The sequence below is a fragment of the Ambystoma mexicanum genome, chromosome 6p (genome assembly GCF_040938575.1).
Source record: "Ambystoma mexicanum isolate Mex_15411 chromosome 6p, UKY_AmexF1_1, whole genome shotgun sequence".
Taxonomy (NCBI): domain Eukaryota; kingdom Metazoa; phylum Chordata; class Amphibia; order Caudata; family Ambystomatidae; genus Ambystoma; species Ambystoma mexicanum.
Genome location: NC_090935.1, coordinates 251,174,508 through 251,199,258, shown reverse-complemented (window position 1 = coordinate 251,199,258; position 24,751 = coordinate 251,174,508). Strand labels below are relative to the sequence as shown.

The window sequence follows — 24,751 nt, the reverse complement described above, 5'->3', positions numbered from 1 at the left end:
CTCCCCCAACACTGTTGAAGATATCACCTCTTGCACAACCATTCCATCTTCTCCAATTCTCACAGCCCTTACTTTTCACATCCTTCCTGACATACCAGATGTATTTGTAATTTGCACATGGAAGGATGAAGGAGACGGAGGGGGCCTGCTGAGATTTGAACCTGTGACCACGAGGTCAAACACAGGCCCCTCTAGTCCACTGAGCGACAGACCCAGCTCGCTCATATTTCCTCTTGCTTACCAATGGCACCCTCTGTTAATCGTTTCCTCCCTTTCTCTATCCCTTTCTCACTCTCTTGCACACCTGAATCCCTTAGTATCCTACCTTGAAACTTTGCACTCTCGCCTTTGCACCCTAGTGCTTATAAATGCATATGCAAACAGCAGTAAATGCCAAAACTATTGGCGTTGCCAAAGCTCGTTTTTTTTTGTCTCCATTTTGTGTTTAAATGTAATCATGGTTGGGTTCAGAACCAACTACATCAGAAAATGGCACTGCTTCTGCATCACCCTGGAGCATCTTTTAAGATCAGATGCCTCACTTACACATATGTGAAGGGTGATGTTCTGCCTGCAGCGAAGCCAAACAAATCCATGATCTCTGCAATCATAGACTGGACGCCTTTCATGCCAAGCACATGGCAGCTTCTAGAAGGATCTGCAAAGTCTGCAGGCTCGACTCTCCCACTGCATTGCAACCTGACTCTGACAGGACCTTCCCATGCAGTGTTGGAATGTTCCAACTCCCCTCCCCCCCCAAACTTCTTTCATTTCTGTGCAAAGCTCAAACTGGTCTCATTCTGCAGATGAAAGTAGAGAACCAGATCCCAGGGTTGCACGTGCTATCATCTCGTACATGTCTGATTTCTTTCCTGGTTTTTCAGACTTAACACTAGTCGAGTTTGATATATCATATATGCAACTAAGACAACAACAACAAAATCTGTAACAGCGCCTTGATGCCGGGCTGTGTGAGCGCTTTAGAAATGCAAATAAATAAATAAATCAGGAAGATGTGAATTCTTAGGAGATCGGGGATAGGTGCCTGGCTACAACTGTAAGGCCAGTGGTTGCCCATGTCCTGTTCCCACAGCTGGAAAAGACCCTATGAATCAGTGTAGTGTCACTCAATCCCTCAGTATAAACTTTATAGATATGGTAAGTTATGTATAACGCGCTTAATGCTGGTTTCTAAAGCCAAACCCAGGAATCGAACCTGTGTTGCTCCGTAAGGCGAGCACGGCCTGAGCTATCCTCCCGAGGCATTCCATTGGTGGTAAAATACAGCCATTAAAGTATAATATCAAACAAACAGTCCTGAGTCCAAAATATACATACATACAATGCGTAACAGATATACAACACATCCGATTTCACTTGGATGCTACTTGACTGTGTATTATTGATGTTAAACCATTATCATAACCTTGAAATGCGGGAAACAGGCAACAGAGCCACTGCCTGCCTGCCTGCCCACTGTCTCCTTCTGGGCGCTAAGAGTATTTGAACTGGTTGCCTTTGGCAAGGGACCACATCTTACTTACTCGCCTTTGATGAATGATTTAGCCCTCAACACATTAATAGTGGACAATCAATAAGGGCCCCGTGTGATTTCAGCGAAAAGAATTTTAAGGAATGAAATTTGACCGAAAAGGAAATATCGAAATTACACTTTTTTCAAAAATTAGTGTGGTCCCCCTCGAACCACCCGTTTCCCCCTACTTCCAACCCCACCGCGAACCACCCCACAGACCTTTTAACATGTTCACCCACCCCTATATATATTTAGTTTTTGGTATTTTTTAAACAATCATTTGGTGCCTTCTTTTCGGTAACATCACTGGATACCCAGATAAATGTATTCCGAATAAGAAATGTAATTTCCTTTATCCTGTGTTTCTCGAAAGTGCTTCGTGCTGACACTTTGTTAACATCACTGTGCACATTGACACCGTTGTTTCTTACACACAATTAACACGGACCTGCAGGTGCATTTCCACTTGAACACAAAGCTTTCAGTAGCACTTAGCTTAGCAATGCATATTCATTTCCTAAAGTTTAAACATAAAGCATAGATGCTATACTATACCAATGCACTCTTCCAAAAAATCAAGCCCAGTGCCATGTAGGTGGCACAGCTCGGTGCTGATTGGAGTAATCCTAGCACTTTGTAGACACTGAATGATGCGGCCAATAGCCGCACCGAGCAAACCACTGCCAGTGGCGTGAATTGCTAACATTAAGTTTAACAAGTGCACTTTCATGTTTTATGCTAGAGCATATATGTCCCTATGGCTGCATTCTCGTAGAAAGTTTGATGTATTGACCAAATGACAGGTTATCTGTAGAATGCAGCCCCATATAGTCAAAATTATACACATACGGCATAGCTGACTCATCGTTTGGAAAAAGAACACTACTGCGTATGTGTTGCCATTGATTTTGAATCCCTGCGTGTTCCGTTCCTTTATGCTGTGCTGATGGTTGGGGTTGTGCCACTATAAGCTGGAGAAGCCTCCCAGCTGTTTGCTCTGAGCAAGACGGAGGGAGAGCCTCGGAGGTGCACGGCCTGGCCTATCGATTTTCAGTTCTCTACTGAAAGCGCCGCCCAATAGACAGTTTGCAACTTTGCACAATGATAAATCTATTGGCCGCCAAAGAAAAAAACACATCCCGCGCATTGCTTAACGATAATCGGGTGATTGAAGCCCCTCAGACAAGTTAGGAGCAGCTGCACTGCCACTGATCCATGCGTTTGCAGCGCCACTCCTAATGATCTATATTCACACTGAGTGAAACATAACCAATCATAGTTATGTCATGGCCCTACGACATGACGGTCGCCCAATACCGGCACAGCGACACACACCTACCTTAGCGCCTGCACCGGCGCACATGCCGCCGCCGGCATGGGGCTCGGAGTCGGCTGCTAGTGCACTGAAGCTTCACAGGGGTGGGGGGCGGGTAGGTGACTTGGCTGGGGGGGTCAAACAGGAGTTGGTGGTGACTGGTGTCATCAGATTCGTGAGCTCACGTTCCTCGCAGCAGGGACTGGGAATATGTACCAGTGTCTGCAGGCACAAGGCTGGCCGCGACCTGCTACTGCCTTGTTCTGCGCAAGTGCGCATGCAGGGAAAGACCCAGGGCACGTGCGTTTGTGCCTGGGCAGTGGCTCGGCTCCCTGCTGCGCAAGCGTAGACTGTCACGAGGCTGCAGCACGAGTAGCAGCCCAGGCAGGGCCAGGAGGCAGCTATGTTCGTGTCACTCACATTTTTGATATAAATCACAAACGTTGCTGCCTCCTGACCTGCCTGTTGTGTGTGTCTACCATTGTGCCGGCCACCCGCCTTTCCAGCTCTGCAGGCCAGGCGGGAGGCAGCAGCAAAAATAATGTTCGGATGTTCGGGCACGGGGCTAGCCTTCGCTTGTAGCCCTGTGATCTTCATCCAGCGCTACAAGCAAAGGATCCGGGGTGAGAGCCCCTCTAGCCCCCCCCCAGCGACGGCCCTGAGTGCAGTTGGGATACATTTGTATCACCCTAGTCTTTTACACTTGGGAGTTGTGATCACTTTCACTTTCATATGTGCCTAAAGACACGCTGGTGGCAGCAAATCATTTTTACCATTTTTGCGTAAAGTGCAGTGCGCACATTCCCGTTTACCACATATGGCTACTGTACATGGCAAGCGCCCTAAATTAACCATGCCACGAGATTCTCGCTTGTTCTTTGGCCATATGTTGTTTGGCCTTCTTCCTGCTTTGCAGGTCAGGAAATCACATATAAGGCTATGCACATGCCCGGGAAAGCCTGTCTGGTCCCACTCCACATCTGTGGTGCCTGAAATAAACTCACAGTGGTCCCTGATTGGATAACTGCTGGATGTTTGAATGGCGCAGGTCCTTACCATTGGTGGGCTTGGACTTGCTTCAAGGCAGAATCTTAGATAAGGAGATGACTCCTGCAACCATTTTGCAACTCCAGTGGCCGCTAGCTTGTGTTGTAAGACACCTTCCTGACGAATTTAAGCCTCCCAGCTTCAAGGGCTCCTGCTCGAAAAGGTCTTCTTCAACTGCACTGGAAAGAGGCTTGCTGTCTCCTGTATGCAGTGGCCGTTGCTGGAACTCGCCTTTCCTTGTCAGGTGAAATGTCCTGAAGAGGTCTGCCTTGGTGCCTTCTGAATTTCTTCCTCGCCAGGGGTTGCACTCTGCTCCATGTAATAATGTCCCCTCAAAAATATCGCCATGCAAAAATGTCGCCGAAAAATGGCTGTTTTTTGTGGGGACATTATTGCATGGAACATGCGGGGGGGACACCCCCGCAACCTCCAAACCCTTTATTATTCTTAATTTTCTTTTTCTTCTTTTTGCTGCCCCTATCCCCTTATATATGGTCACCCATATAATATCGCCACAACCTTTTCCCAGCGATATTATGTACGGCAACCATATATATGGGGATAATATTACCTGATACCGGAACCGACGAGAAGAAACCTTGCACCCTCAGCTCCTGGGCACCTCTCACTGGAACCAAAGGCAGGAAATCCTTCCTCCAGCGACCCCCAGGAGTCACGGAGCAAGGAAACGCAAAGCATTTGTCCCCCCCGGTCACCTGAGAATAAACCTTAGAGTAGACTTAGGTTATTCCAATCTTATCCTATTTGATCATCAAGTCTAAAAGCCACTGTATCCAAAATATAGGAATACAACTTTATCTGCCAGTAACTTTGTTGAATGTCTTCTGGAACATTTCACCAACACAACAACTCTTCCTTTAACATACTCTTTTTCTAAGAAGAAGCTTTGTGACTTTTGGGCACAAGGCCCCACTCATTCTACGTATTGGATTTATAAAGTTAGGGTGTATTTCCTATCACTTGGTTCCATTCTACTACCTCACTACTTAAATCCCTTTTTGATGAATAAGTTATTGAAAGCATTCCAAAGAACGTAAAGATGACTGTATATATATATACTAGCTGTTGCCCGCGACTCGCTCAGATGGATTTGGAGATTTGGTACAATTGTTTTCAAATGACACATGAGTTTTATTATCAAACTGTCCAAAATATAATTTACAGGTTGATGTCTTAACGTAGTAAGAAATGTTTATAGAGGACCTTAGTATGGGCTTATTGGCTACAAAACAAAGATAGTTGGTCCATTGATGTGCGTCGAGAAATGTTCTTGTGTTGTAATTACAAACAGACAATGAGAAGACAAAAAATAAAATTACTTATTTGGCATCTGCAACCTACAAAGAAAACTCTTTGAGTACTTCTTTGTAAACTACATTTGTAGTTCTCCCTTCAGGTGGTAGGATTACCTGAGAGTTAGGTGAACTCACTCTGGGACAGGCCACATAAATATGCCCATGTGAGAAGCAGTCTTCCCTAAATTCAATTCTGCTACCTTTAAAGTCTGCCCCTGAGATTTGTTGATGGTTGTGGCGAAACAAACCTTTAAGGGGAACTGAAGTCTTGAAGTGATGACATTTTTGCTCTCAAATACGGGATACTCTCTGTTACCAATTTTGGGCAGCAGTTCGGAAACGTACTTTATAATGAAGATTTAAAATGTGAATTTTTACTTAACTAACATCTACTGTTTGTGAGATATGGGTATCTTTAAAAAATAATGCACCCCCCTTTTCCACCTCCCGTAACTGGATTTTTGGAAAATGGTAAAACACGTGTTTCTCTATTTTTGAAGAAGAATCTAAATATCAATGTTCACGTCTGTAACATCTTCTGTTTTTAAGATATAGGTATCCTCATAAAAAATGCACCCCTCTTCTTATCAACCTCGTAGGGACGGAATTTCCCAAAATCCTTCCCTAGTGGGTACCTACGTCATGAAAACAATGTACTTTCCAAATTCCACCTTCCTAGGTTGAACGGTTTGAGCTGGGTGTTGTTGAGTCAGTCAAAAATTAACCTCCCTCTTTTAACCCCATTAGTGACAGATTTTCCAGAAATCCTTCCTTAGTGGGTGCCTAGGTCATGAAAACAATGTACCTTCAAAATTTCACGTCCCTAGGTAAACGTTTTGAGCTGGGCGTTGATGAGGCAGTCAATCTGTCAGTCAGGACTTCTTATTTTATATATAGAGAGATAATTTAGTGTTGTGTAATATTATCACCTGCTTGTTTCACTTCCTAGTGTGTGTTTTGGGCCTATAATAAATAAAGTATTTTTGTACTTACCGGTCTAAATTGAATTATTGTGCGCTTCACTGTGTGGACTCATTGTGGACCTCAGACCGACTCACACTCTCTTGAGAATAGCCTTGACTGCTCTCCTCTGCTACCTTTGGCGGGTCAGACAAAGGAGTCGACCATGTTAAGGACATTCTTACTTGCTTTTAATAAGTTTATAAGAAAGCCTATCTTTCCCACTGCTAGAGGGATTTCCCTGCCTATCTCAAGGAACTAAAGTTGCTTGTCTGTTGTCAGGAAATCTAAAAAAATAAATAATGTCCTCCCTCCAAATATAATTTCCCTGACCATACAAACTAATACAACCAACTTAAATGAGGGGCCAGCAGAATGGCTTAATTCCCCTGGTATCCTGTTATCTTCTGTTAGTCTCTTTATATCAATGTCTCTCTTTCTTTTACTTCTTTCCTAACACAATCTTCTATAATAGTCTCGGGATATCTCATTGATTAATTCTTGTAGCTCTTCCACAATATTCTTGGGGCTTGCACTCTCTTTAGTAATGTGTCTGTGACAGTTTTCCTTGTGATACTTCCTCACACTCTTTATTTAACATTTGGAGCACTCACAGTCTGTTAATCCAGGCTTTCTCAGTTTGGATGTGGTTTGATCCACTTTGGTATCTTTCCCCTCCTGTGTTCGCTCTCTGTAAGTATCTTGTTCACTTGATAGTCTTATCTCCTCTTCTTTATTACAGGATGTTATGTCATGCTTTCTCCATTCTTCATTTTTGGACTCATGGGTATTTTCTCTTCTTTCATTGGTCTTTGTTCCCAGTCTTTATCTACACACAGGGTTATGACCTCTTATCTTTATATGCTTAGCAGAGTTCCAGTTCAACACTCTCATGTTTAGTATCTCATTGTTATTACTGGGATGAGTTTTCCTGTCCATATAACGTTGCACGGGCAGACTCCTGCTTCTCCTGTTCTCCCTGTTTCCTGCAGGGGAACGTTGCAGTCACTTGTGTATCCCTCTTCAGTGTTTGCCTTCTCATTCCTCGGTTTCACCGATCTCCTGTTCCCAGCTTCTCCTATGGCTGCTGCCGCATCTCGACGCGGGTGCTAGGAATCTGTTCGCGTTCCCTCCACTGATGGTTTCGACATAATTCGTTGGGCGTCCTGACCACCACGATATGGCCTTGGTCCTGCCACCACCTGGTATCGAATTTTGCTCTACTGGTTCCCAATGGATTCTCAGTTGTGGGATACGTATCAGAATGGCATTCTTTGCTTTCTCCAAAGTTGCAGGCCCAGCAGCTCGCCTCAGGTTCACCTCTCCAAGGCGTGATCACGTCAGGGGACTTCCCCGGCGTACAATACTCTCTGCTTCTCCATGGTTCTCCACTCGTCTCAGTTAAGTGCATGTGTCTTCTTAAAGAGACATCTTCTTTACTTTTTCCAGGCTAGTTTGTTTCGGCATTGCCTTCAGCCAAATATGCAGGGCTCATATTATTTTTATCTCTATCTTTATGCTAAAGAGAATAATCTGAGTATTAATGCTGGGAAAACACAACTACTCATATTTAGAGGGAAGGGAGGAAAGAAAGAAAAATGTAAATTCAGATGGAAAATTGATACCCAAATTATTGAAGTAGTGGAAACATACCCATATTTGGGAATGTTGGTGAGAAACAACCCCCGATGTCATTATGAGTGAAAAAAGTGGTAAAAAAGTGGAATGTCATCAGAGCATATGTCCACTAAGGGTAGTTACTCTATTGAGGGGAGGGACTGGTGGAGATATATTGGACTTGCATAATACCTGGTGCTTTGGATGTGCTGGAAATGGTTCCATCCAGATTCACTAATGATTTGAGTAAAATCAAAGGAAAACTATGGAAACCGACCTTGAGACTAGCTAGCTCTACTCCTATTGGGCCATTAGGTGTGAATTAGGCCTCACTTCTTTGATGACGTTATGGAAAATTTGACTTTGTAAATTATATATAAAATTAAAAATGGTTGAGAATAAGGAAGATAGTCTGATGAATATGATAGGTTTGTGCATGAATACGAGTGTACCAATGAATGAGTTTACAAAAGATTTGCCAGACACCTCCACGATTTTCTAAATGATATTAACATGAAATTACCAAAAAATACAGAAGATGTGAATGGTCTATATACAATTTTAAAAAAGAAGGCTTTACAATGGGACATAATAAACAACTTAGATTGTTTAGCTACAAAAAGCAGATATGAACATTATTGCTTGCTAGGAATGAAGCCTTGGAAACCTCGTAATTATTTATTATAGCTTTAATATCTTACCCTGCTTTGAATATGTGGGAGCTTGGAGGGGAATTGCCATGGAAAAAAGGATGTGCAGACTTTGCAATTTGGAGATCGAGACTGCTAGGCATGTATTAACAGCCTGTGAAAAATGAGAGGATTGGTATACAAAAGGTTATAGGTAATTGGTCTATGATAGGAGGATGATCAAGTCTGAACAATTTTGGTGATCAATTTACATGGCAGAACCCTTGGTGTATGTAGGAGCAGCTTTTTATATTTGGAAAAGAATCCTCTTAGAATGGGGAAAATTGAATTTGGAGATATGAATAAGGAAATGGAGAGTAAGAATTTATTTTCCCTATTGCCTCGTACAGAGCTGCTTTAAGAGGGGCTTTGACATGTTTTTTTAAATTGTTTTGAAGTATGAAATATCAGATTTAGTTCCCATATTATTTTTAGAAAAACGTTTAGAACTTTTTTTTAACTGAATCTTTGGTAGATTATAAGCAGAATCAAGGAAGGAAAGATTAGATAATAAATTGGAATGTTTTATAAGTGGATATAATTTATGTTACTAATTGTAATGCTTGTAATGTAGTGAACTGCAAGCTGATGTAATATGCTTTGCTATATGTTCAGTGTGGTTCTGAATTGTTATTTGAATGTAAGAATGATAATTTGTTTTCCTTGTAAGTGTTTAAGGTTTTGATTAACCAAATACACTACAATACATTTAAAATAATAATAATAATTATAATTATAATATCTAGTATCATATAGCGCTACAAACCGAAGGACATCTAAGCGCTGAAATAACAGTTGATATTATTATCCCACTGCATAGTACTCAATTTATCGACCTCGGAAGGATGAAAGGCTGAGATGGCCCTGCCGGGATTTGAACCTGTATCAGCAGCCTGTGCACAGATGTCAAAACGTATTAAAATATTAATCAAAGCACTGGCTACTACACACAGAGAGCAATGGTGATATTGGAGATCTATATTCAACAGCAAAAATGTACAGGAGGTTACATTGAATAATAGTTGGGTGGAAGGGCACCCAGTGTGTTTGTTATGCTGGCTTTTGCACTCTGCTTGACATTCTAAAATGATAGATTATCTCTTTTGCAGGGCTTCATGACCAAGAACTCATCGAAGCAGAATGAGCACTGCCTCGCCAACTTTGATCTCACAGAGTACCGCCAGGTCCTGAGCGACCTGTCCATCCAGATCTATCAGCAGCTCATAAAGATCGGGGAGGCCATGCTGCAACCAATGACAGGTGGGATCACAGTTATGTTCTGACAGTCATGGAAGAGTTTGTGTTTATGAGGTTTTCAAAGGATGGGATGTGTATCTTTTGGGGAAAATGTAAACAGTTACATAAAACAGAATTCATCCAAAAGAGGCAAACATAAAGAACATTGATGTTTTAGGAAAGAGACACTGCATGTATGTCAGTGCAATCAATTAATAGGTGCGTCGATTATGTTCTTGTTATTTCTAGCGTTGTCCGTTCTTCTTCTGCCTGGTTGTGTTTGGTTGCCTGCTGTTGTTGATTTGTACGTTGGGTTGGCTCTTTCTGGTGGCTGGTTCTTTGCGAGGTATGGAGTTAGGTAGAGGTATTTTTCTCTTCTTTCAGCGTTGGTTCTGTTGTCGTTCCTGTCTGTGGGAGTGTGTTCTGTAGTTGTTGTGAGTCGTCGGTGGTGTTCAGTTGTGTTTGATCTTTCTGCTCTTTGTTTTCCTTAGGTCCAGTTCGTTTGTGCAGCATTTTGAGCTCGAGTGTTTTTGTTGGTCTTTATTTCTGTTTGTTGATGCAGAGTTGGCTTTTGCTTTGGTCCGGGTGTCTTGTGGTGTAATGGGTGTAGAGGGTTGTCAGGTGCAAGTTTGGGCTCAGTCTGTTGGTAGTCTTGTCAGCTGATATTGCTGGTTTGTTCTGTCTCTGTCTCAAGTAGGTAGAGGAGGTTTGCTAGGCTATGTCGTTGGGGTATTCCAATGGCTGTCCCTGATGTGGGTCTTCTTGGAAGAGGTTTACTGCAGTAAACAAGCTATGTGTTGTGACGAAGGGTATAGCTAGTAACTACAGGATTGTCCTAATGGGCGTAACTGACAATCACTGTGTCATTTTATGAGTGTGTACAGCAGCATAAAGCCCTAGTAAGATGTGTCATTTGCCTCGACTGTTTATTGTGCAAAGGCCAGGAGTGAGCATGTGTGACGGACACATCTACAAGAATACAAGAATGGTGGTGCATGCACTTACTTAACAAAACCCTAGAATGCACCAGGATGCATGAAGACTTTCAGCAGCACGTCATCATTTCTGTTTTCACACTCTCAATTTGTGGGCAGACTGCCGGGTGCCGTTCAGCTACTCATTCCACCAGCATCCTTTTCCTAGGATGTATACAGTTGAAACTGTTGTATTCAACCCACACAGTGGTGGAAGCTGCTTTTGGTGTCAGAGAATGGGCGGGTGACTCCTGAGTAGTCACCGACATTGTGATTCAAGTGCAGTGGTAACAGGTGAACATTTTCAGTGAAGGGTAATTCATATTCTCCCAGAATTAGAGCAAGAAACCAATCATAGTGAGGGTCCCCCTGAACAATGTATTAGTTTAGGATCTAAGTTTGACAATTTCTTTTTAATAATTGGTTGATATTTGGGAAAAATTGTGTATGTAACAGGCTATACAATTTAAAATCAGATCAGTAAGGTAATGCCTGAAAGAAAGAAAGATCCAAAGTCACCAAAAACACACAGTAGAATATTATAACATTCCCATGAAGCTTGTACCCACAATATATGTCAGCATTGCCATTGTAAAACACTTTCGTAATGTTGCACCCACAATGTGTACCAGCATTACCAATGTAAAACTTTCATAATGCTGCGCCGACAATATATGCCGGCATGCCACACTGTACAACCTTCATGATGCTTCATTCCCAATAAATATCAGCATTCTCGCCCCACTTTAAAGCACATGCATTACGCTTGTGCCCAAAGTATACATCATTATTGCCGCTCTAAAATGCTCTTGGTTCTCTGCCTGCGCCCACAATATAATCCAGAATTGTAAAATAATAAAAATGGCGGGAGAATCCCATTAACCTTCAATACAGTTAAAAGCATGGTTTGAAAGAGAGGAGTGAGAAAGTGGGTATTTTTTACCCTCCCACCACCTTTAACATCTAACAGATAAAATAGTTGAAATTATGCATTTGTATTTGTATTTTATCTATTTATAAGGCGCTTGTACCAAAGTGCTGTACATACAGTTTAAGACAGTACAAATATTAATGCATCACAGTGTACAAACCAAAAAGAAGAGAATGAAGACATAGGCCCTTATCATGAGTTGGGCGGTATCCCAGCGCTAATTGTGCCGGGATACCACCCAATGCTATTAGCGTTATTGCAACTCGGTCTGGCGCAATTTGCGCCAGATCCCGAGTTGCGGTGGGGAGGTAAATCCCCATTCCCATTGGATTCAGTGGACCCAATGGGGGTTCATTTGCGATATTGGCGCCAGCGTAATTAACGCCCCGTTAATAGCGCCGACAACAGGCAGAATGTTTTTTTTTAACTCCAGCAAAAAGCTGGAGGTAAAAGTCCAACTTTCTGGCCAACTCGAGATTAGGCGGAGCGTTACAGATGCATTTTACCGCTCCGCCCAACTCATGTTGACCCGGATAGGAGATGGTTTTTGAGATTTGTACAAAATGGAGAGTAGGAAGGAATAGAATGGATATGGCGTGGTAGAGTATTCCAAACAATGTGGACAAGAACACTGAAGGAAGAAAACGAGATAGGGCACAAGGGGACCGGGGGATATATAGGAGGAACTGGGACTGGACATGAAGAGGAGACTGGGTATACAAAGAGACCAAGGAGCAGAGGTAAAAATTACACAAAGAAAGCAGAACTGTAGACAAGCTTCAAAAGCTAACCAGGAAAGAGAGTGAAAGGAAGGGACAGGCTTTAGAATATTAAAGAGTTGAAAGTGACAAGACAGTGCAGTATTTGAAATATGTCTCAGAAGAATAGCTCAGCGGCAACGTGCTCACCTTGGAAGCAAGAAGACATGGAGCAACACAGTTTTGATCCCTGGGTCCGCGCTTAGAAACCTCTGGGTATTAAGCCCCTTATAAATAACCTATCATATCATATCATGTGAGCTTTAAATCAAAAGGTAGATTGGTGGTATGAACCATTACCGCCATCAATATAATGTTAACTTTGATTTGTAAAAATACTGCAAGATATACTTCTCTAATACCACTGGCAGTCTTCTTGAAATACCACTAGCATTACCACTGGGCAATTGGTATTTAGGTTAGTGGGCAGATTTCTGGAAATACCTCAAGCAGCGGTGGGAATTACTGCTGGAACACTTTCACCCAAATCATCTACCCAGATTGCAATGAGACCCTGATGAAACGACCAGGCTGTAAGTCTGAAACCAGAGTGGATATCCAGCATATTAATTTTAGCAAGGAAATTGCTAAATTCTCCTAAAGCTATCACATTTGGAATGGCATTTGCAAAGTTCTTAAGGTGCCCAGCATCAGGTACAGGCCCATCCATTCCTTCTATTTAATTTGCATTGTGGAACAACTATAAATACATCACTACAAGTCCCAGAATGCAAATCAAATGAGCCAATCCAGTCGACATGGAACAATTTGAGGATTCTGCAAATGCACATTACTCTCTGAAAAAAAGCATTTAAGGGAGCATTTCCATATTTACAACACTGCATTCCGACTTTTGTTTTTTAAAAAAAACATATTCCAATAATATATTGCACACAGACTGCTGTTCATGACTCTCCGGTCAGAAACACAGCCCCACAAAAAAGAAAACGCCCACAGTGATCAATACATTGTCTCTGTCACAAGGTAATACTCCCATGCAGCGAGGCTGCCCCATATCAGCAGGAGACTAGGATCCATGTGTTAATATCCCCGCAAAAATATTGCATACAAAAATATTGCCATATTTTTGCGGCGATATTAAGGCATGGAACCTGCAGGGGTCACCCTTGCAACCCCCATATTATTTTAATGGTAGCGGTGGACACCCACGCAACCAAAAACCCCAATCATTATCCCCACTAAAACTATCACCTTTGGCCGTTCCCGATGAACATATATATGGCGGTATTTTTGGTGGGGAGAATATTACCTGATACTGGAGACTAGCCCTGGAGGCATTGATGTTGAGCAGCCTACTCTCTTTAATGGTCCGTCTGCCTACTCCACCCTACTCCAAAGAACCCTACACCTCCACTCCTTGAATGTACCTGTCTTCCATTGCCACAGAAAGTGTCTTTAGGGTTGTTTGTTCTACAAATGGTCGCCAGGTGAAAAGTAGCCCAAAACAAGTAAAACCAATGCACTCGATGTTCCCTGCATCACTGGGTTTTCCGTAGACCAGGTGTGCTAAAAATTGCCCAATCTGGCATGTGCACTTTGGTTTTGAAGTATGAGGCTTCTAGGGACAGGAGGGATCTGAGGTAGTATTATGAATTGGGTGACATGAGTATTCTTCCAGTCACGGTCTGCCTGAGGCAGTCATGTATGGGTCGAGAAAGAACCTAATTGGATGAAAGCTCTACAAGTAGGAAAAAGAAATCCAAACTACTCTGTAACCTTAATAATAATAATAATGATAAAGTGGTCTTGTATAGTGCCCTTGTGCCACTTTTGTTGGCCTCACTGCCCATGACTCTGTAATAGAGCAGTGTTCGTTAGCGGGATAGTAGGGGAGGCAGATGCTAAACCTGTGGTACTGATGGATGCCAGTCAGAAGAATATGGTTCCTCTGTGTCAGTGGGCTTCTATAGGATTGGCATAGTTGTTGAAGACTATGCTATCCCGACAGGAGAATCGATGGACTGAAAACTGTAGAGTGCGTAAGGTGGTGTTGCCTGCTAATGTGAGGGTGTGTGATAGAGCTGAAGAGAGGAACATAAGTTATGGCTTGGTAGTATTCCTGTGGTGTTTACTAGGTCTGGGAGTGCCATCAGTATGGGATGTTTCTGTATCGTGCAAGGTGGAAAGGTGAGATTTTAAGGGTGGTTGATTTGTTGGGGTAGACATATGGGTCAAGGGTAATGGGAGAGGTAGACGTAACCAAAAATGTGGCATAGTATTCGAGGTAGTATGCACCTGCTGGTGAACCAGTTAAGCAACATTTTTGGTGGAAGTTGTTGGGTTTCTTTTTGGTTGCTTCATGTCTGATCTGTGTAGGGTTCCTTATGGTCCGTTAGTTGGTAGATTGAAAGAGGGCTTTTGGTGGTTTCTTTAGTTGGAAGATGCGTTGCGTAGAGGGTAGACAGATGAGTATACTGGGTCACCGAAGTTTGGGGGAGTTAGTTGAAGAGCTAGTTTGTATCTGCTTTTTGAAGGTTACATTGTCTTCTTCTGCATGCCGGTTGTTACGGAAGGAATTCCAAAGTCGGTTTGCTACCAGGAAGAACGTGGAGCCTCCATGTCCTTGATGGTTGAAGGTTGGCAAGTTTACTAATGAGTTGTTGCTAGAGCTTAGTTCTCCGAATGGTATGTAGGGCAAGGATTGTCTTCAGATGGATTCTGGCCGATGCCATAGTAGGAGCTGTGAGCATTGCATAGGGATTTGGATCCTCTCTTTGAATGGAAGCCAATGCAGGTGAGTGCGTGGGTGATGCGTTTGTGTCCTCAGTCTGAGTAGTACTCTGGCTGCCATGTTCTGGACTCTTTGAAGTCTGTTTAGTAGATAATCTGGCAGCCCAAGGTAGAAGCGGTGGACATGATCAAGTCTTGAGAGTACCAGCAGGATAACTGCCATGGTCCTGTGTGTGAGGGTCAGGTAGGGAATGATACATCGTAAGATGCAGATTTGGTAGAAGCGTCTCCTTTGGAAGGCTTTGACCAGTGTTTCGAGTCTGATATCACTTTCCAGTATTACGCTCACATTTCTCACAGTAGGTGTAGGGCACATGCATGGTCCATTGCTTCCGGTTCGATGGTGCCACTGGTTTGGATGGGTTGAGCTGTCTATTAGAAGTAATCTGATAGTCCATTAAAGTCTTGTATTCCGTCGTGTCCCGTGTTGGGTCACTAGTTAGTTTACAGATAATTTGATGATTGTGTGCATAGTTAAACATATTCAAACTCCCACACTACACAGCAGTAATATTTTGCCCGTTGGCTTTGCCAACTTTCAGCCAGAACTGAAAATGGCCATTTGCAAATAGGGATTTCAGAAACTTGTATTAATTAAAATTAATTATAATTATATAGATCTATATTTTTAAACGCTTATCAACGTAATCATTGTTTTGACCCGGGGCTAGTCAACTATTTATTCAGTAAATTGATTATTATGTTTGCCAAGTTACTATTTTGACGTTTTAGATTCGAAATTTTAACCTATTACATTAATGGGAGTCCAGGTCAGTGCTTAATCGTTGGTTTTCTTTGCAGTGTCGGCCATGTTGGAGAATGAAAGCATACAGGGCTTATCGGGGGTGAGGCCCACGGGCTACAGGAAGCGGACATCCAGCATGATGGATGGGGACCACTCTTACAACCTGGAAGCTGTAATCCGGCAGCTGAACCTGTTCAACAGCATCATGTGCGAGCACGGACTTGACCCGGAAATCATCCAGCAGGTCTTCAAACAGCTGTTCTACATGATGAACGCAGTGGCGCTCAACAACCTCCTCCTGAGGAAAGACGTCTGCTCCTGGAGTACCGGCATGCAGCTCAGGTACGTATGTCCGTTAGGCATAGACATTGCGTGCGTGCGTGCGTGTGTACGTAATGTGTTCTCAATTACGACATATGTTTTTCTTGCTATCAATGTTCGATCTTCTGCCCACTCTTCACCTAAAAACTCTTTGCATCCTATTTTTTATATTTTTGTAAGAATTTTTCTTAGGTTGTCCTCCATTTTCTGAAATGTCTCCAATACCTTGAACTAGGAGTGTCATCAGAGGAGAAGAGGAAGTCCATTACATTAGCAACAAGGCAGAGCAAACATCTGCATTTCATTTTTCCTTTCAGGAACAAGTTTACTCCTGCCAGGCACAGTAGTACTACCAATAGTTCTGTTTCTGCTACTCGTAATAGTAATACTACAATTGGTTGTTCTAATGTTAGCAGTGTTAGTAGTAATGTTAGTACTAGCCGTTATGCTGCCAGTATTCATAGTAATACCAGCAGTAGTAGCAGCATTACTTGTGGCTGTAAAAATAAGTGTCAATATCACTGGTAGTATGGGCACTGGCACAACTACTACCATTAGCAATAGTGGCATTTGTACAAGTGTTAGTATTAGTAATAACCACTGATAATTCTACTATCTGTGGCACTATTACTCTGCTACCACTACTACAGCTAGTTCCACCGCTACTACAATATGTAAAGTTGCTGGTGGAAAACAAAACGCAACGCAACCTACATCGTTGCTACTATAATGGATTCAGATCTGTGGACTGCACTTCCTCTTCCTCTGTTGTCACTTCCTGTTTCAGAGATGGCAGCCAATTCACAAAAAGGATGACAGCCTCTGTAAGAAATATGCTTAAAAACATGTTAACCCCGTGATAGATGCAAAGGGAGTTTGGTTGTTAAATCAACAGAAGATAATATATTAAGAATAAGCAACCGCATATTTTTGTAAAACGATTTTCGGCGCTGCTGATGTGGGAAGCCGGTGCCGCTGTACAATCATGTTTGAGTTTCCTATTTTTAACAACCACCCTGGAGGTTGCACGCAAAACCGCTTTCAGGTCAGTGAAAACGGACTGAAGCAAATCAGAAGGAACAGAACGTCTAATGTTTAGCTTTGGCTTGAACCAGGAACCAAAAGAGCAGAAAAATAGTATGGAGCCGGGGAAGCAAAGACAAAAGGGGCATTAGAATGAGATAATGTTAACAACTCGGCTATAGTATTCTTGAGTTTAAGAAAGTGCTCTCTGCTTCACGCCCGAGGCATAGCCAGGGTAGGACCTGAGTGGGCAGGGCTCACCCAAAATGTGTAAATGCCCACTCAGAAGTGCTGTGTGCGCATTTACATATGTTAGACAATGTTGGCTACGCCACTGATGCACGCCGCAATCACAAGAACATTAATTGTGTCCCGTGTAACGTTTTTTGGGTCACCAATGTCATTATCAACGTGGTGCTGGGGAGTAAGGGAAACTTGATCAATAGAAACATGGCCGTGGATACTTCCTCTTATGTAAAATGCCCATACGTAATGCCCCTGTACACCTTTTGCCCACGAGCATTTTACATAAATAAAAGTCTACATTACTGCATTTAACACTGGGCACATTTTGCAAGTTAAGTTTTTGTGAATTTGCAATTCCTCCTTTGGAGAATAGTGCAAGCACAATTTTCCATCGGCCCCATTCTGCTGAAATCCTCTTTTGTTATGAATTACGACAAAGCGGAACTCGTGTTTCCTCTATGCAGCCAGTTCTGACAGGGCCGCTCTGATTACGTTGAATTGTTTAATCTATCTTCCCAAGGTTTTCAGACATAAGAGACCTCCGGGTTAAAGCCCTGCAGCTCTTCGCAACGGTGTGCTTCAAATTCCTTGTACTTCCACTTGCTGTTATGTCATTTTCAACTCCTCCAAGCTTTTTCCACGCCATGGCATGCATTTAATTTATTAAATGTTTACATTTATAAAGCGCCCAGGCGGCCCTGGGGCATCGTGGAGCTGTTACAGTAGGGCTTACTTAGTTACAGGAGTGAAAAAACATGAACAACTGTGGGTGTTAATAAGTACAGTGAGAAAGATAAAAGAACAGTACAAAGTTGTAATGACATTAACATAATGCACAGCTTGGATAATACGATTCCAAGGTTACAGATTTACCAGCTGAGTCTCATGGTGGACTTTTTTTATGTTAGCAGGGCAATCTAGTTAGAAAGCTTAGTTTTAAGAGTTTTTGGGAAAGCTGCATGTGTGCACAGAGTAACCAACTATTAGATATGCAGGTGCTTGCAGTAGTGGGTAGAAAACTAGGCATGTCATGTGGCTTTGTAGACCCTTCTTATGCAACAGTAAACATACACCCATCCCATGGCTTTGATTGAAGATTATTGTTTATTTGTATCAATCCAGGTTTAATATAAGCCAGCTGGAGGAGTGGTTACGCGGGAAGAATTTGCACCAGAGCGGAGCCGTGCAGACCATGGAACCACTGATCCAGGCAGCGCAGCTGCTTCAGCTGAAGAAGAAAACGACAGAAGATGCCGAGGCCATCTGCTCTCTGTGTACTGTGCTCACCACCCAACAGGTAAAGAGCCCAAACCTTTTATCTCTGAAATGAATATACATTTGAATTGGGATAGGATAGTGTAATGAGTAGCTTCTGGTTCCAGGCACATAGGCAGTCCAGAACAGACATGACGTGCCTTGAGCAGAGTCGATTGCTAAAATGGCACCCAGCTGGAAACGTTGCATTACCTCATAGTGCCTGCTGCTTCCTTGTTCTAACTGGAAATAGTACAGTGCCTTCTTACACCGCATTTACCTATCTAGAATTCTTGTTCACCACTGAACCCACTCAGTGCCCCCCATGTGCATAGAAGACTTGGGTGTAAATGGCCACCATAGTACTGCGGAAGATTGGACAGTCCAGAGACGATGCCCATGGCCCATGGCCGAGACAGAAAAGTGTCATCAGAGGTCTTAGTAAATCCAGGTGGTTGCGGCAGGTGGGTAGTGAGAAGGTGATCTAGGTGGAGACGCCTTGCTAGAGAAGGAGTCGAGGCACAAGACACTTCTTGGTTCTTTAGTAGATTAGCAGCAGGTTTGAAGACTCTGACCTTCTAACTGATGGCATGAATTAATGCCATGGCCAGGTAGTTTGGTGTGCGGCTATTGTAAGCTTTGTGGGTTCTGCAGAGCGTCTTGAAGGCAGTGTATTGTTTCATGGCCAGCCAATGCAGGGTCTTCGTGGCCAAAGATGAAATCAGATTGTCCACCCCATCCCCCACCCCCAAATACATGGAGCGCGATGCCATACCACCCCACCCACACCCTCTCCCGTGCTATCGGGACTTCTTAGAATTCTGGAGGTTTCACCCCTGAGCTGTCTCCCCATCCCTGCTGCCTCCCTTTCCCAAACAAAACATTCCCCCCCTCAACTTCCTCACCACATACATTCTCCCACAGGCACGCAAACACGCACTCATTTACCTGTTCCCCTCCACCTCCCTTCCCCATGACAAACATGCCTCCTCCTCCCTCATACAGCCACAGAATCAAACACACACACACACACACACATTTAGCTGAGCTGTCCATGACTTCCCTCTTCGGGCTCTGCCATGCATGTTTGGCCCTGCACTGGGCATGATAGTTTGATTTAGAAAGACAGATCGGAGCAGTCTCCAAGGGTCTTTCTAAATCGATTTTATTTTTATTTTGGATGCATTAAACAAAAAATTCACTTAGGACCGGGTGCCGAGGAGCAGGTCTGAGTGTGTGTTTTGAAAATCATAGCTGGTGTTTACTGAGGTTACCCCCTTAATAACCTCAACCCTCATGTAGTTCACAGTGGAGCTGAGTATTGGCCACATAGATGTGACTGCTGTCTCTATAGGTGCACATGAGATGTGCCAGCAGGGATATATTGATGTTGAAAAGGGTCTGCGAAATGGCCATTCTTGGGATTTTTAACCCACAAGAAACGGGATTTGGAGCATTACATTTTGTACAACAAATTGAGCAAGAATTGATCTTGCAAACTACTGAAAAGCTGTCCCTAAGTAGAAGCACACCCTGTCCCTACTAAGGGGTGCTGTCCCTAGGATGACTGTGAAGCTGTCCCTAAGTAGAAGCACACCCTGTCCCTACCAGGGGGTGCTGTCCCTAGGATGTGCTGTCCCTAAGTAGAAGCACACCCTGTCCCTACCAGGGGGTGCTGTCCCTAGGATGACAGTGAAGCTGTCCCTAAGTAGAAGCACACCCTGTCCCTACCAGGGGGTGCTGTCCCTAGGATGTGCTGTCCCTAGGATGACAGTGAAGCTGTCCCTAAGTAGAAGCACACCCTGTCCCTACCAGGGGGTGCTGTCCCTAGGATGACAGTGAAGCTGTCCCTAAGTAGAAGCACACCCTGCCCCTATCAGGGGGTGATGTCCCTAGGATGTGCTGTCCCTAAGTAGAAGCACACCCTGTCCCTACCAGGGGGTGCTGTCCCTAGGATGAGAGTGAAGCTGTCCCTAAGTAGAGCCACACCCTGACCCTACCAGGGGGTGCTGTCCCTAGGATGACAGTGAAGCTGTCCCTAAGTAGAAGCACACCCTGTCCCTACCAGGGGTGCTGTCCCTAGGATGTGCTGTCCCTAGGATGACAGTGAAGCTGTCCCTAAGTAGAAGCACACCCTGTCCCTACCAGGGGGTCCAGTCCCTAGGATGACAGTGAAGCTGTCCCTAAGTAGAAGCACACCCTGTCCCTACCAGGGGTGCTGTCCCTAGGATGTGCTGTCCCTAGGATGACAGTGAAGCTGTCCCTAAGTAGAAGCACACCCTGTCCCTACCAGGGGGTGCTGTCCCTAGGATGAGTGAAGCTGTCCCTAAGTAGAAGCACACCCTGTCCCTACCAGGGGGTGCTGTCCCTAGGATGAGAGTGAAGCTGTCCCTAAGTAGAAGCACACCCTGCCCCTACCAAGGGGTGCTGTCCCTAGGATGAGAGTGAAGCTGTCCCTAAGTAGAAGCACACCCTGTCCCTACCAGGGGGTGCTGTCCCTAGGATGACAGTGATGAGCCGCCTGTCTAAAAGGAAAGAGGGAGACATCCGTCCCTACTCTACAGTATGCAGTCAATCTAGCATATAAAACATACACCTAAAACCCCACATTGGTGGTCAACCATGCAGGAGACAGAGCATCATTGTCTCAGCTTGTTCATGTGCCAACCATCACTGAGAGGAATTTCTTATTTCTTATAGGGCTACTGTAGCCCTTGTTTATTCACCAGCAAAGCAATATGTTATTGGAGCATTTGTGTTAGGTGCCAGTGGGTGGGTTAAAATGCCTTGCGGTGGGAGCAGAGTCTATAGTGCTCGGAAAACCTGTTTCCCGAGCAGGTGTTGATTTTAACAAGGTAAACTGTCACATAAAGTCCATATACCTCAAGCACGCACCATGCACTCAACATTCCATATTCAAATTCTCAGAGAATACAATTAGGATTAGGTTTTTCCAATGGTAGAACCTAAGATCTAGGCTAAGATGCTTTGGGTAAGTATACCCGCTAATGTGCGGTCATGGAACTAGAAAGGAGAGCTTAGTCATTGAACTAGAGAGGACAACTTAGTCATGTCTTCGATTGGGGACTCATTAAGTGTGGTCTATGGATCCTGCTTATACTTCCTCTGGGTGCAACATCACCTTGCTTGGGGCAGTACCCAGCTCATTTGACCACTCTCCTGAGAGTCTCCAAATTTAGGCAAGGAACTTCACACAGGCCATGGCTCATGACACTCGCCCAATTGATGCTCAACATACTGACAGATTTGCAACACAGTCAGCTGGTTAGCCTGCCATCAATATGTATGCACTGGCAGGCACAAGAGAGCACCACCAACTTTCTTTTCCTCTCATCCATGATTTCCTCCTTTGTTTAAATCAATACTTTGCACTTTTTTAACTCTCCTCAAGAACAGACTGTGTGAACTCAGATTCTTTGAGCCTATAGCAACATCGGTTGATTATATAGCATAACAGATTATAACTATCTATGAGTGAACAAGTATGCCTCACCTTGTACTGACCTTGCCCAAATTTACACACACTAGCTGTTCCCAGCATAACAAACGCTGTTCAAGCATATCTTAAAGGTCAATATCATTCGGTAATTCATACGGTCACTTGTGTCCCCCTTCTTAAACATTGGAATTACCACTGATCGCTTCCAGGAAGGTGGCATAGGTCCCTGTGACTTATGAATGGTAATTGAAAAGGCTAAACGTATCAGATGAAATGATAGGTATGCACGGTATAAGAACAGTACCTAAGTTCCATCAATCACACAGGCCTGTGATGTGCCTTTGTAGATGCGCAATTGTCAACCTTGCTCCGTTGCAGAGTCCCTGTGATGGCATGAGATTGCGTAGTAGCATAATTACTTTAAACAACTTCCCAGAACAAATAGCACTGTATGTAGACAAACTTAGAGAACAATTGAAAAAAACCATTTTATCATCTGTAGAGATTTGAACGTCCTCTGTTGGAATACTGAAGGATACGACACGGATGAAGACCCTAATACATTATGTGCTGCGAGAAAGAGGGGTATCTCTTGGAGACGAACTATGACACAAAGAAATCTAAGACTTCTCACCAATCACCCCCCCCCCCGAAGACAAACAAGGATCATCAACATGGGGGGGGAAGTAGCATGATCAAATCCTAGACTACATCTGCATATCAGAAAATGTAATGAGGTATCCAATCACCATGCAAGTGGTGGCAAAACTTCAAAGTAATCATAATCTCCTAAAGATGACATGGGTCTGCCAACTCGAGCGTGTAGCAAGGTTCTAAAACGCCCAGCCAGACGTGATGCCAGGACGTAAACGACAACGAATAACACCCTCTCAGCTATCACATCTGCATAAAAATTTGAAAGCATCTATAACATCAAAAGCTCAATCTACATCGGCAGATACAGTAGTATTCACAGCTCTACTAAAATCGTTCGAAACAAAAAATGGAAGCACAAATAAACCGAGATTTGCACATCGACATCATTTTGACAGTGAACTTGCGGACCAAAAAAAGAAAATGAACAAGGAAATACGACCATTAAAAAATGAAGAATTGGCTAACAAATACAAATAACATTAAACAAAAATACAAAAACTTGAAGAATATCCACAAATCGGCTATTATTCCTAATGATGCAGAGCAGATGCGGAATAAAATCAAGTCGAAAAACACTTCTCAAATCTGGTCAATAATAATGAGCAATTTGGATACCCCACAGGATGCGCTGACGTCAAATTCAATCAGAGCTGCAAATTGGATTGTTCACTTCTCAAAGATTTTCAACACAAACTTACATCGTATAGTGGATACAAATTTGGATTGTGAAAGTTGGAACATATTTCAAATCAATTACAAGTCTGTGAGAGTAGCAATTGCCAAATTGAACAAATCTAGAGTCCCAGGGCCGGACAGCCTCACGAATGCCCTGCTCAAAGAGAACCCTGATCAATGGTCTGAAATTTTAACGGCTATTTCTGCAGGTAATTAATAACCAGAAAACCTTAACATCTTGGAAAACCGCAGTAATAATACCAATCTTTAAAAAAGGCAAAAGAGCTATGCCAAGTAACTATTGGCCCATAGCACTAGTTGACGTGGTGGGGAAGATGTTTGCATCTTTTGTCGCGAAATCATTGAGCAAATGGAGCATAGACTCCAACCACCGTGACAATTGGCAAAGTGGATTTGCAAAGGAGTGGGTAGTTCTTTAAATCTCTTCACGATTAACATCCTGAATGCTCAAACTGAATGATCTAAGGGGAAAAATATCTACAGAGCGTTCATTGACCTCACTGAAGCGTTTGACTCAGTTGACAGACCAAAACTCTGAACAAACTAAAACAGTGGGGTTGTCCGACTCCAATTCTCCATGCAATTCAACTGCACTCGGACACCACAATACAGATTCAACTAGATCATGCGGGGATGTTGACTAAACCAATAATAACAAATAAAGGGCTAAAACAAGGTTGTCCATTGGCAGCAGACTTGTTTAATTTGTTTATCTTGGACATCGACCAAGCACTTGAGTATACTAGAGGCCTCATCATGGGTTGGGCGGTAAGGCCGGCGCTATTAGCCCTACCGCCAAACCCCCCGGCGCTATTAGCGCCGGATCACAAGTTTGGCGGAAGGGTTATTTCCCATTCCCCATTGGGCCCATTCGGGAATTCCTCATTCCCCATTGGGCCCAATGGGGAAAATTTGCGCTATTACCGCTGGTGGATTTCCTGCCGGCAGTAATAGTGCCGAAAAACTGCAATTTTGCAGCGGATTTCCCCCCAGCTCAGAGCTGTTTTCCACCCAATATTGGGGGAACAAAAATAAATCGTCTTCTGTATGCCGATGACATAGTCCTGCTGGACCAAACTCCACTAGGGCTACAACGCCAACTGGACGCATTGCAAACTTATGTACAAACTAACGGATTAAAAATCAATCCACTCTAATTCAGAGTGATGGTCTTTGGAGAACAAACAGGAAGACTGAAGCGTATAAAAATAACATCTGGCA

General features: G+C 43.5%; 1 protein-coding gene across 4 annotated transcripts in view; it reads left to right on the top strand.

Moving 5' to 3' along the window:
• The window catches only part of MYO5B (myosin VB), a 1,432,615-nt gene that overhangs the window by 1,391,985 nt on the left and 15,879 nt on the right, over window positions 1-24,751 (top strand). For all 4 annotated transcript variants that reach the window (XM_069626964.1, XM_069626962.1, XM_069626965.1 and 1 more), the window contains 3 exons: window positions 9,588-9,738; window positions 15,930-16,215; window positions 18,586-18,760. In XM_069626964.1, the coding sequence (XP_069483065.1) occupies window positions 9,588-9,738; window positions 15,930-16,215; window positions 18,586-18,760 (612 nt within the window). The remainder of the gene's footprint in view (window positions 1-9,587; window positions 9,739-15,929; window positions 16,216-18,585; window positions 18,761-24,751) is intronic.